General features: G+C 37.7%; 1 protein-coding gene across 2 annotated transcripts in view; it reads right to left on the reverse strand.

Moving 5' to 3' along the window:
- Positions 1 to 17944, reverse strand: part of slc44a5a (solute carrier family 44 member 5a) — a 252938-nt gene that overhangs the window by 90163 nt on the left and 144831 nt on the right. For both annotated transcript variants that reach the window (XM_087239869.1, NM_001423791.1), the window contains 1 exon segment: positions 13862 to 13910. In XM_087239869.1, coding sequence (XP_087095995.1) covers positions 13862 to 13910 — 49 coding nt within the window.

Below are 17944 nucleotides of genomic sequence, written 5' to 3' on the forward strand. Positions count from 1 at the left end.
ACATACCTAAAGGGATTTCTATTGCCTCCCTGTGTCCGTGTGATCTCTCCCCTGCGACAACAGCTACTCAGCTATTATGAAAACAACTTTTATACTTAGTTCCTCTGAAAGACCCATCCTCAAGACGCTCTGATTGGTCAGATAACGTTATGTGCTGTGATTTGCGGATAGGCTCCACGTCTTGTCGAGATGCCCCTACAAGCGCACACTTTTGTGCTGCAGCTGCTAGCAGCGTTAGCTACCTGAATCAGACAGAATAATGAACAGCACACAGCTGAACTTCACGCCTGCTCTCTTAAATAAAATTTGACAAGTATCTTTCACATATATTCGAATTATAAGCATGTGTAAGTAATATGAAACGTTCTCATATCTTTTGCGAGTTTCGTATTTGAGATGTTAAATGCAGGGAAAGCCGCTGCATAGAGAGACACACATAGAGAAACACTGCATGTGCTGCTGAAGATTGTGTGTTTACAGCAGTTACAGCATTTTCTGTTGCTCCTGTTTACATCCTCGCTACAACATACTGTTAACGCTAGAAACTGTGCATGTAGTTGATCATTTTTAACAAATAAAAATAGTTACAGGTTGTGGCTCACAATCCACAGCTTCGTCGGTTGGAGTAGATTTTAGCTGAATCCAGCACTGAACTGGGAGAGATTCTGGAAGCTGTCCCTTGTCAAATGCTAGAGCTATATATTTTTTATAATTCCCAGGAACATAATTAAAGATAAATTGTAAGTATGTTTCTCTTTTTGTCCTTTGGAAGCTCAAATAAAGAAACAGAACAAGCTCTGTGAAAATAGCAGTGTTTGGATGACATTTTAGCCTTCGCTGCTATAACATTAAATCGTCTCTGGTCACGCTCGTTTACTGGGCAGGGTGTGCGTGCATAGTGAATGTGTGTAACTGGAAGCCCCTGTGATCTCACTAGAACAGATGTATTTTTTTGTAGTCCCCAAACTTCATTCCCCAAACTCTGTAAAAGCCAATGCATTGAACTTTGAGCACATTACATGCAGAGATGTTGTTTATGTTTACAAAGCTTCATTACAGATCATCTAAAGTTTAAAATATGATATCGTAGTGGACCACCCCTTTAAAGAGTTCTATTGCACACTGGAGCTGTTTAGTAGTTTTCAGAAATTATGTTTGTACAATTAAGTATTGAAGAGTCCTATTGGAAAAAAAAAACTCTATATTGGTGTCTGTTTTAGTGAATAAACTCTTCAAATTAAAATTGCATAGTCAATCAGATAGCAATCCAAAGTGGACTGAAAAGTTTCTATATTTTGGATTGTCATCTGGTTTTGTATATATGTGCAAGGGCAGCATTTCCCCACTTGTGCACACATTCATTGTTAGTTGTGTGTTAAGCTGACCCGTGTATTGGAAGTAGCAGCTCTATATATCAGCACTGTGTGAGTCCTCTGTGGGACGGCAGATTGGCTGTGCTGATTACAGAGCTCTAACTGGCTCCAGCCGACTACATGTGTTTCTCTTGCTGATTGAGACTGCTGCCAACTCACCCACATACAAGGACTATTATACTTGTGTACTGATGCTGTACAAAACTATGGACACAAGTGGAGTTGTGAGAGCTTTATAGCAGGTCAAAGGGACTAATCCTAATTATCCCAACGACCTCCAATATGGTTTCTTCAGAACTTAACTCCATATGATTTGTTCGAAAATTAATTTGTTCCCAAACTCCTCCTTAGCACGAGGCTAATCTGCGATGATTGGTCTGATGACCCAGTCTGTTGCGAGTGAACATCGTTAAACACCAGCATATAGCTCTATTCTTAACCATAAGTAACAACAACGACACACATCCAGTATTAATCCACACAGTGGCAAAAGCTGAATTATTTTGAACCTTGACCACCACACAAGTTTAGGAACAGCTGGCGGTGGCCATAGCAATGTCAAATGGCAGAGGATCATGAGCTCACAAACACATTTAAAACTGTAAAGAAAGCGCCACACTTTGTGTTTTCAACATGGCATTAGATGTGATATGTGAATATAAAGAGTTAACCAGATACAGCACAAGCCCTGTGAAGCAATTACAAGAAACAAAACACAATTAAATAAATATTTTTTAAGCTAGGGAATACAGGAAGGCAGCCATTTTAATCGCCATACTTACAATTGTGAAATGGAGAAAAAAACTTATCCATGTACTGATAAAGTTTCTGTCAAGGTCTGACAAAGTCCCATCCATCAAGTCTTTTCTGATCCTTCCTTTAACAAACAGCTGAAGAATCTCCTGTTGCAGGGTAGATATTATTCACTAGAACGTTCACTCATCTTCAGTCATGATCAGTCCTACACACCCGCACTCTGCTAGTGTTTGAAGGGAAAGGCACGTTCACGTTTTACCAAATCCGGCACTTCATATTTAGTATTGTTTTGTGTTGACGTTGATACAAACATGCCAAACGACAAATTTACTCTGAATCTTTTATTTCAAAATTGATAGTTTTAAACACGGTGAACTTTTAGATTTAAAACACAGCTGGATGTTTTCATTTACATAGAGCTGTGTTGCACACTAAATGAAAGGTCATTTTCAAAAACCTATAATAGTGGCTCTTTAAAATGAACAAAAATAGCAAATCACAATGCAAGTCATCTTATATCCTGATAACAATACAGTATCACCTTATACATTTTCTACGAATTCAAACATTTTAGGGAATACAGGAAGGCAGCCATTTTAATCGCCATACTTACAATTGTGAAATGGAGAAAAAAACTTATCCATGTACTGATAAAGTTTCTGTCAAGGTCTGACAAAGTCCCATCCATCAAGTCTTTTCTGATCCTTCCTTTAACAAACAGCTGAAGAATCTCCTGTTGCAGGGTAGATATTATTCACTAGAACGTTCACTCATCTTCAGTCATGATCAGTCCTACACACCCGCACTCTGCTAGTGTTTGAAGGGAAAGGCACGTTCACGTTTTACCAAATCCGGCACTTCATATTTGGTATTCTTTTGTGTTGACGTTGATACAAACATGCCAAACGACAAATTTACTCTGAATCTTTTATTTCAAAATTGATAGTTTTAAACACGGTGAACTTTTAGATTTAAAACACAGCTGGATGTTTTCATTTACTTAGAGCTGTGTTGCACACTAAATGAAAGGTCATTTTCAAAAACCTATAATAGTGGCTCTTTAAAATGAACAAAAATAGCAAATCACAATGCAGGTCATCTTATATCCTGATAACAATACAGTATCACCTTATACATTTTCTACGAATTCAAACATTTTAGGGAATACAGGAAGGCAGCCATTTTAATTGCCATACTTACAATTGTGAAATGGAGAAAAAAACTTATCCATGTACTGATAAAGTTTCTGTCAAGGTCTGACAAAGTCCCATCCATCAAGTCTTTTCTGATCCTTCCTTTAACAAACAGCTGAAGAATCTCCTGTTGCAGGGTAGATATTATTCACTAGAACGTTCACTCATCTTCAGTCATGATCAGTCCTACACACCCGCACTCTGCTAGTGTTTGAAGGGAAAGGCACGTTCACGTTTTACCAAATCCGGCACTTCATATTTGGTATTCTTTTGTGTTGACGTTGATACAAACATGCCAAACGACAAATTTACTCTGAATCTTTTATTTCAAAATTGATAGTTTTAAACACGGTGAACTTTTAGATTTTAAACACAGCTGGATGTTTTCATTTACTTAGAGCTGTGTTGCACACTAAATGAAAGGTCATTTTCAAAAACCTATAATAGTGGCTCTTTAAAATGAACAAAAATAGCAAATCACAATGCAAGTCATCTTATATCCTGATAACAATACAGTATCACCTTATACATTTTCTACGAATTCAAACATTTTATTTCTCAATTTAAGGCAATTTCTTTGAATAAGACAGTAGAAATAAATATAACTTTAATTCATGGACAGTGCACTTAAAAATAATTCCTAAACAGAATTCAACTGTAGCTATCCAACTTGTCACAGACAGACCAGAGGTCACCTTCAAACAGCTCCAGGAACATCTTGCTTATAATAATGGCAATCCAACAAACTCTTCACAAAAAACAGCTCAATGGAAGGTTATGCAGAAGAAGCCTTTTCTGCATTCCGCCAACAAGAAGATTATTCAATCATTTGAGGTATAAAAAGGCACATCTGGACAAGCCTGCATTATTTAGGAAAAAAAAAATCCTGTAGACAGATGTCACAACCATAGGTGCTTTGCATAATGGAAAAGAACACAGCATTCCAGGAGAAGAACATGCTCCCTACAGAAAATATGGTGGATGGTCCATCATGCTGTGGGGATGTGTGGCAAGCACAGGTACTGGATACCTTGTCAGAGTTAAAGGTTGCGTGGAATCCACCCAGTATCAGCAGATTCTTAAGAACAATGTTGAGGAATCAGTCAAGAGGATGAAGTTACAGCAGGATGTTTTAGCAGGACAATGACCCAAATCACAGTTCCAGATCTAGAGTTCATGCTCAGACATGATACGATGTTCTAGAATGGCCAGCCCAGTCCCCAGACTTGAAAATCATCAAAAATCTATGGATTGGTTTGAAAAGGTCCATTCATGCTTGGCACCCATCAAACCTGACTCAAGTTGAGAATTTGTGCAAGGAAGAATGGTCCAAAATGCCTACAGCAAGAATTCAGAGACTTATCCTTGACTATAAGAAGTGTTCACAACCTATTAACTGTAGAAGTTATTTGTTTGTACAAAAGATTGATGTCTTTATTCTGTTGGGGTGCCCAAACTTATGCACCTATCTGTTTTAGTTAACTTAAATTGCATTGTTGTTTTAAAGGGGTGGTCCACTATGATATCATATTTTAAACTTTACATAAACAGCATCTCTGAATGTAAAATGCTCAAAGTTCAATGCAAAGGGAGACCTTGATTTTTTACAGAGTTAGCTTAGCAAAGCCTACACTGAAAGAATTTTGGGGACTACAAAAAATACTTCCGCCCCCTGTGAGATCACAAAAGTTCGTTATTGCGCATCCCACACTGCGCAGGTAAAGGCCATGGCCAGAGGCGCTGCAACATTACTGCAGAGGGAGAAATGCCATCCTGCTGTTTCCACAGAGCTTCTCTGTTTCTGTTGTTGGGCTTCCAAATGACACAACACAAGCACAGAAGTGCTTTCAGTTCAATATTAATTATGTTTCAGAAAACTATAAAATACATAGTAAGCAAGAAGCATGAAGCACGAATCACAGCACATTATGATGATGACCAATCAGAGTCACTTGATGGCGGGCCTTTTAGAGGAAGGAAATATTACAGTCGTTTTTATTTTAGCTGAGTAGCTGTGTATAATCAAAGTGAGATATATGAAAAAAATAACACTATTTTTCTTCAAGTGAAACATGAGCACACTTTGTGTCAGGGTTCTGCCACTCTGGTCTTGTAAATTCTTGTTTTGGTGGCAGAGCTCTGACACCACCCATGTCTGGTCCTCTATCTGTCTCTGTGTGCGCGCGCGCCGTCGTGGGTGTACGCGGAGTGTGCGTGCTGGCGCTTATTGTGGCCGCGCGCGCTCTTGTACTAGTGTTTGTGTTTGTTTTGTCAGCATCGCGTAGCTTTATTCTCGGCGCCTCCGTCTAGTTGGTTTCAGTTTTGGTTGGCGCTGAGATGAAGCATGCGCGTTGCTTATGTGTGAGCGCACGGTAAGGTGTTTATCTATCGTGTGCTCGTGTCTTGCGTCTTTTGTCAAAGCACGTGGCTCGATGTTTACATTGTGGTCTCGTGCTTTTGTCGTGTGCTTCAGTGTTGTGCTCGTCTTGTCATGAACATGCGGTTAATGAGTTCTCTCATTGGCTGCATGTTCTTGTCCTGTTTTTTTGTGAGTGCATGGCTTGTGTCGTCTCTCTGTGTCATGCGCTCTCCCGTCTATTGTCTAGTCCCACCCTCCTTGTTAACCCATTATTAGTTAATTATGTTCATCTGTTTTTGTGTTAATTTCCTACAGTTTATAAACCCCTTATGTCTGCTGTCCTGTGCGAGATCGTCATCACATGTTGTCCATCTTTACCTGTCCTGCTGTGTCCAGCCTTGCCTTGTCGTGCCTGCCCAGTCAAGTTTGTTTGTTTATTTGTTTTATTAGTGTTTTCCCCCTCGGGGTTGTTTATTTTGCATTTTATTTTATTTTTATTATTTAATAAAATTCTATGTACTCTGCGCTTGGGTCCTCGCTCCTTTTTCCCTTCATCGGAACGTGACACTTTGCTTTGCATCTTATTAACACAACCAAGCCTTAAAATTACATTCTGGACCACCCCTTTAATAAATGCTGTCAGAACTGAAATGTTGCTTTTTCCATAGGGTATAAAATAGATCCAAGTGAAATTGCTGATTTGCAGTTATGAAAATTATCAGGGGTACCTAAACTTTTAGATAAATCTGCATTTATTTACAAAGAGTCACATTCTGATGTCTACATTCAGATCTTAGACCAATAGCTGAATTTCCATTGTCGGGCCAGTGCGAGCCAGGGCTTTTATCGGGCCAATCACCGGGAGTTTGAGCAGTGAGGCCGAAATCATGTCGCGTTTCCATTATCAGGCTAGTAGCTCGCAGCGTGTCACGCAAACCCCACCCCAAGAACGTCCCCCGAATCAAACATCACACAGTAAATCAGTACAAAATCCTACTTTTGTTCCATTTAAAGTGAGGAATGTAAAGTCCCTGGTGCTGGCGTTTAGTCTTTATTCATTTTGACAAACATGACAAGTTAGCTAGTTAACTCACAGCGGCAAATAAAAAATTCTAACTGAGCTTTGGTGCGTTGGCTGGCACTGAGCCAGAGAAATACTTGTTATATAATCACAATTATGCAGTGTTTTAACTGCCTAATGCTTATTTTATGTTTTAGACATGCAAATACACACAAGTACTAGTAAAACAATACATTTAGAGATTAAAAAAAAAAACAAGACAGTCGATGAAAGTCTAACAATCCATTCCAATATAATTTGCTGATGTGTTTTCTTTATATCAGATACACAGTGCAAGTAACTATAAAGTTAAATCTATTCTTTTCTATGTTCACCAGCCACTTACTTGCATGTATTTTGTGAGTAACTGATGAATTTATGTGCTAAAACCTGCATGTTCCATTTTTTATGAATAAGGCAAACGCGTGACCACAAGTAAACATGGTGACACCCATCTCACGTTGTAGATCATGATCAAGATCACTTACACCGCCTTTAAAAACACAATGCACTCACTTACACGTTTTTGTGAATTGGAATATCAGGTAGTTGATGACATGATGAGCAAGCGCATGAATATGCTCAATTAAAACAGAAAAAAAAACCTAAATCAAAGGGATACATCTGTCATACAGTGCTATTGTGGCTGTGGTGTGTCACATAACAAACATGACACGTCACCATTAAAACATTAAGGGTGAACATTCTAATAAAATGGTCACCTAAAAAAACTCACTTCCAGTTCCAGATGCAGTCTTTTAAACTCACCAGTGAAAGGATTAATAACAGCAGTAAAGCAGCGGTGGTATAGTTAATTTGCATTGCAAGACAAAAGACTAAAGACACGTTTTTTTTCACTCACCTTTTTACAATAATTCATTTTTCAATCTGTTGTTATGTGTAGCTACACTGTATAAACTTCTAACTTTTCTTACTAAGTCATTTTATCTCATTTTTAGTCCAAATATGTAAGAAATATTAAATCTAGACAAGAAAAATGGCATGAGAAAATTAAATGATGCTTAACTTCTGTTTGATATTATATCTCATTAAGCTATTTTTTTTACCCCATTGGCAAATATGCTTGCTTGTTTTAGCAAAAAATCACTTAAATTTGAGGTTCTTTTTTTTAAAACAAGACATAAATTCTAATGCTATTTCATGTGTCTAGTATGTATCGTGATTTAATTTTTTTTTAAATATTTGGATTGAAAACAGGACAAAACTACTTAGTTTGTTTTTTATTTTATTATAATTATGACTGCTCACGATCAGCTTTTTTGAATAAATGGTTGGAAATTAATCTGTATCTTGTTTTTTTATATCCAATTCATCAACTAATCAAAAAATAATTGACAGATTAATTGATTATTAAAATAATCATTAGTTGCAGCTGTAACCCTGTCAGACTTACTTCCCCCAACCCGCTCCAAGCTGGTATCAAACCGGTGGTCTTCCGCATGGGAGTTGGTTGCTCTAACAAGGAGGCTAAGACCATGGCCTCTAGCATCTGTCGCTAGAGCACCTTTGGAGGTCAGAGGAGCGAGGTTTTACCTGCACAGCACTTACTAGCTGGCCTCCATAAAACTCACCTACCTAAACCTCACTCCCATCCAAGTCACGGCACCAATGTAACCCTGCCGGTCCTACTCCACCCAACCCGCTTCAAGCTGGCATCGAACCAGCAACCTTCCGCATGGCACTCTATACCTGTTTATTATTAAAGTTCATTAAACTTGTTTATCTCTTGAATTTCCCCTAAATAAGATGGTCAAAGTAAACATTAACATGAACACCTTAATAAAGGCATAAACACATTAAGGGAGATTATTTGCTGAAATTCTAATTAAAATCTGATTTATTTGTATTGTGCAAAACAGTTTTGTAAGGTGTTTGTGTATGTCATATTTATTGAAAAGGGGGAAACAATAAATTGTTGTATATATGCTGTAATGTTTAAATAGTTTCCCGTAAAAAATGTGTGAAGTTTATGTGACCATCAGGAAAAGCGCATACATTTAAATTTTCAGAGGAAGCATGCTGTGTTCTCGTGGTCTCCCAAGTTCGTTCTTCTGAGGTGACCTGGCAAGACCGGTCTTCAGAAAAACACAAGTCCATTCTCAGCATTCTTGGAATTGAGAAACAGCCTGTGTGTGTCAGTGTCCAGATTGGTAAACTGTCTCTGGTGTGAGGTGCAAAGAAAGATGGGAGGTGTAGTCAGGGTGAATGGCTGGTAGAGCGTACATATAACTAATGTGTGATGACCTACATGACAGTAGCAGTATAGCTAATTTATGTGAGTTTGCACTCATTCACATTTTATACAATCTGTTCAAACCCCCAGTGATGCTTACAAATAGGGGTAGGGTTAGGGATGAAATGTTATGAATTATACTATATGATTTCATGCAACAGCTACTCATTCATCAGTTCTTAAAATAGCTAGTCTATTCAAACCTTCTCATGTGTATCAAGACATAAGCCTGTTGATAGCTTGAATATATTAAATTCAGCAGCTGGAGAATGGAGAACACTCGGTTCAGAGCTGTGTTTTCATGGAACTGTATGTCGAGGAGGGTCGACAGCTGTTTTCAGCCCGTTTGACTTCTGAACTGCTAAAATGGTTGTAATCTTCTTCCCATTAGCCAAGCTCACTGACCTCCTCCGATTTGAAACCAAAGGGTGAGACAAAGCAAACGATCAAACACACCCAAAGTAATCAAGTCAGAAGAGAACAACGCAGTATAACTGCAGCTCTGCTGTACATGGGGAGATCTATAATTACATCTCCAGCTATCAAGAACCAATCGCTTCCGTCTCCCTCTCCCACTTCAGGAGAATCCAAGAGGTGCTGGTGGGGAATTTAAACGGCTGAAGCATTCAGGTCTCTGCCACAGAATTATTCATCGCTAATTTCTCCTGTTAAAGACGTGGAATAAAGAAAAGCAATGGACATCTTGTGCTTTGACTATTGACTATCATCTTTTGAGACATCTTGTGCTTTGACTGTTTTGCTGAGTAATTGTTTTGCATTCACTGTGTAATCACCTCATCGAAATATTCACATCAGAGCGATAATTTGCTCACTGAAGCCAATCACGCAAGGAACAGTTTTTTTTGGCAAAAGATTGCTTGATCAATGGATCAACTCAAAATCGCCAAAATTACCAAAGTTATCTCTTTTGTGGAGAACACAAATTGATTGGTGTAAGTTTGGATGGACAGTGTGAAAGGCTCGATGTATCTCTGTAAATTATGAGATATGATGATACGATGGTTGGTTTTATCGATTATTGAGAAAAAAAAGGCTTAAAGGGGCTAATAATTTTGTCCTAAAAATGGTGTTTAAACAATTAATAACTCCTTTTATTCTAGCCAAAATAAAACAAATAAGACTTTCTCCAGAAGAAAAAAAATATTATCAGACATACTGTGAAAATTGCTTGCTCTATTAAACATCATTTGGAAAATATTTTAAAAATTTAAAGAAGGGGTGTCATTAATCCTAAATAATCATGACATGACATGACATGACATGTCATGAAAGTGGATAAAAGTTTTATGCATGAATATAACAACTGTTATTAAGTCATTTGCTCAGTTATGACATTAAAATGCAAAGATAACATTGTTTGTTTTGACAACTTGACAACATCACAATCTGATTTTGTCAACTCAGGCTCATTCTGAAAACGCTCCGCCTTATATATTTCTGGAAAGTCCCAAATACATCCCGGGAGCTATGTTTTTTTTTTTTTTTTTTTTTTGCAGTTTTTGTTTTCATAAATCCACCATAGGATTTTTCAGATCTCAAATTTTTCTCTTAATGCCATTCACACCTGCTGTTCCCACGTAAATCCACCAGAGGGCACTAACTGACTAACTGAAAGACTGACTGACCCACCCTCCTCTTTCCCCATACCCAACCAATAGTGATTTCAAAAGCACAGATTGACCCGCCCACCCATCCACTTCCCTAAACCCAAAAGACAGTTTTAAAAAGCAATCCAGAAAAAGAAAAGCCCTCGCCTGATTTTTACCACATTTTCAGATTTTACCACATTCTCACCCTGCTATTTATTTATTTATTTATTTATTTATTTATTTTTATTTTTACTGGAACTGCTCTTTGTCTGACTCAAACCTCGTTGTCATGGTTAACTGCATCTTAAGTCCACCAATGTACTTGGCGAGCTACTGGACAAACTGATAACAGCAGGTAAGCCATCCATGCGGAGGTAAGTGGTCAGCTGGTAAAATCAAAAAGGAACAGCATCAAACGTAAATAGGGCTGCGTTTTCAGAGCAAACCTATGATGTTTTTTGTCTTTGTCAAGACAACTTGACACAACCAAGACAACAATCATAATGTCATATTCACTTTGAATGGGTGATGTCAAGCGTTGGTGAACTTAACTGTGGATCTTTTGGCGCCACTTTAATAGCGTTGCCCACTGCAGAAGTTGGCAATTTTTTTCACTTTTTAAGCACCAATGAAACCGTCAGCCAATCAGATGCAAATACCAATTGCAAGTAGTCGATTGCAGACTTATTTATTGCCTGATGCTTCTATGAGAATCAGCAACAACTTGAACTTGCCTTGGGTAATGCCAACCACTCGACGCAGAAGTATAAACCAGCCTTAGGTATAAACCAGCCTGCAGCCTTAATGCGGTCACATAGCCCTCAACATGGCTGGGGCAGATGCATACTTCTCAAAAAATGTAAGTACATGTCGCAACAATGCGTAACGCAAGCTCTGTGATTGGCCGGCTTGGTAGCTGTGACCAGCGTGTGCAGGACCAAAAGCTGCACTAACCCATTAGAGTGAGTGTTTACAAGTGTCGGGTCCCGTGAAGGAGCTCCAGATGGAAACTTTTGTTTTGTGTTTACCTTGTTTACCCACAAAAAAAAAAACGACACAAAGGAACATAAAAACCTACAGCCAACTAGTGTTTCGGAAGTGTTATTCCAAAGCAACACAAAAAGCATGCAGAAGTATAAATGCACAACTATGTGCAAGGCAAGGCAAGACTGTGGGTCACGCCGATCATTTGACGCAGAAGTATAAATCAGTTTTAATTAATGGTAAAACCAAGTGTGACCAAAAAGGTATTTATATCATCACTATCCAGGCATACACAAACAGAACTCAAAACATAAGGTTAGTAATGAATACTAATGAGTTCACAAACTAAATTATAAACCCACTGTGCTTTGAACAGGGTCTGTGATCTTCACTTTAAAAACAGCTAATTTAAAACAGCAGTTTCTTTCTCGCTCAACCACATTTTGGCCAGCCCAACTCTCTGCTTTCCCCAGTCAGACACAATTAGTGAAGTGAACAGTCTCCTCATTCTTTATTTAATGACCCATCATCTCTCTATGTGGGTTACTGGGCCTCTGTTTGCCGCCTGAGAGCTTCAGATTGTTTCACAGATCCTCAGACTCCACTCGCTCTTACTTTAAATGCCATTGATTTTTTGCAGTTTTTTTTTCTGACATTGCGTGGCTTTTAGTCATGGACACATTAATCTATTAATAACCAAAGCCCTGGACACATAGTTTTTTTTTTAAGCCTACCGATTTACAAAGCAGCTAAAGGACCTCAACTCTTCTAGCTGTGGTGTATTGGATTAGTTCAGTTCATTTGCCGCATGATTCTTACCTGTAAAATACACATTTAGGGTTTATGAGATCAAATGAACGAAATGAAAAGGAATCCAATTTTTGTGAAGAGCATCTCCATGACAACAGCGAGAGGAGAATCACTAATGCAGTAATACGTGGAGAGAGATACTACCATTGGTGCAGTTTACTCTTTAAGGTATTTTTTGTTAAAGTTCACCTAATATGCTACTTTGACAGTTCCAAATGTACTTTGAAGATCTTGTAATATTGATATATCTAGATTCACAAAATAATAACTACAAAAACTTTGTCATCATGGCATCAGCTCTTTTCAAACAGTGTCTGAAACAAGCCTCTCGTATTTCTAAATCTGACCTAATACGCTTTTTAAACCTATTCACTCACCAGCCATTTTATTAGGCTACTATTACTAGGTCGGACCCTGTTTGCCTACACAGCTGCCTTAATCCCTTGTGGCATAGATTCAACAAGGTAATAGAAATATTCCTCAGAGATTTTGGCCTATATTGACATGATAGCATTACGCAGTTGCTGCAGATTTGTTGGCTGCACATCCCTGATGTGAATCTCCCAATGTACCGCATCCTAAATGTGCTCTATTGGATTGATATCTGGTGACTGTGGAGGACATTTGAGTACAGTGAACTCATTGTTATGTTCAAGAAACCAGTCTGAGATGATTCGTGCTTTATGACATGGGATAGGATGGACTTGTGAGCAACAATACTCAGGTAGGATGTATTGTCACAGAATGTCAGAGCAGATATTGAGACTCATCGGACCAGGTAATGTTTTTCAAATCTTCTATTGTCCAATTTTGGTAAGCTAACAGTTGTGTGGTCTTCTGCTTCTGCTACTGTAGCCCATCTGCCTCAAGGTTGGACGTGTTGTGCATTCAGAGATGCTCTTCTGCATACCCTGGTTGTAACAAATAGTTATTTGAGTTACTGTTGCCTTCAGCTGGAACCACTTTGGCCATTCTCCTCTGACCTCCTGCATCAACAAGGCATAAATTGCGCCCACAGAACTGCCGCTCACTGTGTATTTTTATTTTCAGATTTTTCGGTTGCATGTTAAAATACCAGTAGATCAGCAGTTTCTGAAATGCTCCGACCAGCTCGTCTATCACCAACAACCATGCCACATTCAAAGTCACTTAAATCACCTTTTAATCACAATTCTGATGCACAGTTTCAACTGCAGCTGTTCGTCTTGACCATGTTTACATGCCTAAATACCATGAGTTTCTGCTATGTGATTGGCTCATTAGAAATTTGCGTTAACGAGCAGTTGGACAGGTGTACCTGGTAAAGTGGCCGGTAGGTGTATAATACTCACATAGTATATCTTTATAAACTTTCAATATCATTGTATGTGTGTGTGTGTGTGTGTGTGTGTGTGTGCGTGTATGTGCGTGCGTGCGTGCGTGCGTGCGTGTATGTGTAAAAGGACATTAAGATTGATTTTACCTGTTATACACAGGTCCTCTAAATGTTGGGTCAAACTTGCGAGGTTCACCTGTGGAAATAAAAAAGGAACATTGAAGGTTACTTAACGTTGGTGTAAGCAATACAAGAGGTTAAGTCATACTGTAGATAAATTTGAGGAAGAGCAGGTTAATCCTTAATTGCTTCATTATGGGATAATGATTGACTATATATTAGCACAGCTACAGTACTACATACTTAGAAAAGAAATAAATGTTATGCATATTTATCAAATGGTGTTTTCCTCTCAACTATTCCAATGACTGTAAAGATAGGCACTTTTGTGCCAGACAATCAGTCTTATAAAAAATAATGTAGTATGAATTTTACATGTGCAAAACTATAACATTTATTACTATAACTATTTATCTAAATAAATGAATAAATAAATAAATAAATAAATATTTGTTTAATAATACATAAAACGGTAGCTTGACATGTCTTCCTTTATAAAAATAAGTTAATTCATGAGTGCTATTAGTATACTTCTTTTAAACAAACAAAAATAAATAAATAAATAAATAAACAAATATAAAAATAAGCATGCTTTCAGTCAACATTTGATGTACTTCTTTGTAATTTACTTTAGGTATACTTCTCAGAAATATATTTTGTATGTAATACTTAAGTATTTTATCTTCTATTGAAATAAGAGAAATACAAATATTTATAAAAACGGTTTGAATACCCTAATTTAACTTAGCTTTTTTTCCATAGGGTAGGCCTAAGCATACTTGCAGCCACATTAATCGTCAGTATACGTCAGATGTCTTAATGATTAGTTAACTTGAAGTTTGCTATTTTGTAACAACTAATTTGTACCAAGCATATTTAAAAGTAATTAAAGAGTAATTATAGTAATTATAGATTAAAGCATAACTGTAAGTGTATTTAATGAACATTTATTTTTAGGTAAATGTCTGTGTAGGTGTGATTGAATAGTAATATTAAAAAGCAATATACTATAAATGTACAAGTTCTGATTAAAATATACTCGGTAATAACTTTGGCTTGTTCCAAATAATACAGACTGCACACTTTGTCTACTAAATATTCCTAGTAAAAAATAAAAATAAAAATAAATAAGAATAACAACTTTATTTAAGTTTCTTGTCCTTAGTGTCAGTATAAGGGGCACATTCATGAGTATGTGCCTCTGACCAAACGGCAGATGTGCCTATGCTTTGCAACAGAGAAAGTCCTGTGTGGGAACACACCCTGAGTGACACTAGGAAGAATAAAGTGTTAACTAAAGTAATTATTTTTGTTTAATGTGCATACAGAAAATACAGAATTTTTTTTTCCAGGGCCATTGCTGTCTATGGAGGATGAGGGAGCTCTCAAATTTCATTTAAAAGGCAACTATTTTCCACCTATTCCAAAATTAAAGGTAAGTCTATTGTGTCTCCAGAATGTGTCTGCAAAGTTCCATCTCAAAATACCCATCATATTATTTATTATACCTTCCTTAATATGAGAATTTTCAGCTCTGAGCACACTTTAGCCGTTTTTGTTGCCTGTGTGTTTAATGCAAATGAGCTGGCTTTCCCCACATACGCGTCAGAGCCATGTGTCTCATCTCAGATAAACAGCACAGTGACAGATAAGAAAGAAGCTGATCTTTATGAGAAATACTACAGTAAAAACTTGTTGTGGAGTCACACACAATATCATTACAAAGTTCACACACACACACACACACACACACACACGCACACACACACATTTAAATTTGCACCATTTTTGCATGGCAAATGTGACAGGATACATGTTAATATCCACTGCTTTATAGATATCAGTTAATGTACGTCCTTAAATTAAGATTGAAGCATCTTCTTTTATAATTGTTATGACATGCGGTTGTGGAGATGACTTATAGTGATTTTGCTGACTTTTTAACAAACATGCACTGTTTTATAATGTTTCAACTTGAAAAATTCATCCCTGAGGTGCAGCTTATCGTAGAGAGCTGAAAAGATTTTTTAGTTCACATTGCTTTGAGCAAATCCTGTCTTGTTGATATGTTTTTTAAGCATTACCATTGACACATGTTAATACATGGCTGTCGATCAATTCGGTCAGCGGACATACTATACCTACACACAGTTCTGTCCAAATAGCTTGCAAAATTTGATTTTCATCATAGATTCCCTTTAAAATATCTTAATTTGGATTTCTAAGAAAAAATGAAGGTTAAAATGACAGGATGAGTTAACAACATACTTTTCATTTTTGGGTGAACTAACTCTTTAAGAAATAGTTGTGGAAAAGCTATCAACATATAAAATCTATGTAAATGTTCACTTGAAGAACTGGCTGGTATTTCCCTATCTTTATTATTGAGTGTGACAACTTTGGGTTGCACATGCTAAAGAAAACCTGTCAGCAAACGGATGACTGACTGCTCAAAAGATTCATGTAAAAACTGAAGATATTTTCACATACAGTAGGAGCTGGAAAGGAGCTTCAGAATGGAAATCCAGGTGCTTGCTTATGTATTCCAGTTTTAGCTCCTGCCGTTCCACCTGCCAGACTGACTGTCAGAGAGGATCTCCAAACTTTTGCCAATGCAAGACACAATGTTTGGAATATTTCATCACAGCTGTTGTTGTTAAAAATGCTTTGTAAAAGTAAATGTTAGAGGACAGATAAATGGCTCTTGAAAATTTAAGGTAAAAAAATATACTATAGTTATGCTTATTTTCAACAGATAAACAATAAGTCTTCACAAGAGACCCTGAGCTACAAACCCAGGTTCAGTGTTTGGAAATTTAGATTTACACATTATATAAAAGCTTTGAATAAGCTTTCTATTGGTTTCTGGTTTATAAAAGGATAACATTTGGCTATAGGTTACAACCAGTGCTTAATTTGTGAATTGCGAGGTTCCGGAACAGATCGGGGTAACAGATCTGGCATGTTACCCAAGGATGGAGAGCGGTGGAGGTGGTTCTGTGGACGAAAGACGAAAGCAAAGAGTGAGGGGAAGGCTAGAACGAAAGTGAAGATGGTTGGGGAGTCGTAGAAGAAAGTTAAAGTGAACAGTGGATGGTGGAGGTGGGTGGTTGCACCAATAAATATGCAAATGTTTAAATTTAGAGTGGTAATCCCAGAAAAAAAGACGTTAGGGACCATTCGCATTTGGCATCTTTTGCACCTGCAAGTTTGTTTATCTCTATGTGCAGCTGAAACAATGCAGGTGATAGCAAACTGTCGCATGCGTGCAGAAAACCATTCCTGCACAACTCACACCCACAGCTCCTGCTTTTGTATACATGCACGCCAATAAAATATGTGCCGTTCATGCGCTGTGAAACTGGATTAAAGGCCTTTTCTGTTACTTTTGTGACATGAGAAGTCGACACGCAGCAAGTTTTGCTAGTTGACAAAACTGAAGCTTATATGATGATGATCTTATTTTGACTAAGCATGGCTATGAAGCAGAAAGGAGGGATAGAGTCAGGGAGGTAAGACTTAATAACATTAATTCTAGGCCATGAGTCGGGTCTAAGATGAACAGAAAATTCTAAAAAACATGTGGTGGGGTGAAGGTATTGAGGGGCGTATATGGGGTAATTCGCCTAGGATGCCATTTAAGCTAGAACTGCCACTGGAGGAGGGGGATCGGTAAAATAAGGTGCCGGATCCGGAGAGTTCCAGCACAAATTAAGCCCTGGTTACAACTATTTTGTAATCTGAAATTAGAAGGTTCAAAAAAATCTAAACGTTGACAAAATCACCTTAAAACTGAAACAAATTTAGCAAATATCTTCATGAAAAATGGCATTTACTACATTTTTGGTGTGAAAGAAAAACTGTCAATGTGGCTATTCTTAAAAATGTACCTGTGCAAACTTGATGTGTTGTTGTGCAGGGTTGCATATTTAAACTGCTGCATTTCAAGAGACCCCACAACTTCTCTAACACCAAGAACATATCAATCTCATGCAGCAGCCCTATCAACGTTTCATCTTCTATTGCTCAGAACTATGTGAACCTCACGCCTCCCTCTGGTATTTCCTGAATTGGTTTTCTGCACTCCAAATCGTATTACTACTGCCATGC

The sequence above is a fragment of the Danio rerio genome, chromosome 2 (genome assembly GCF_052040795.2).
Source record: "Danio rerio strain M-AB ecotype USA chromosome 2, GRCz13ab, whole genome shotgun sequence".
Lineage (NCBI taxonomy): Eukaryota > Metazoa > Chordata > Actinopteri > Cypriniformes > Danionidae > Danio > Danio rerio.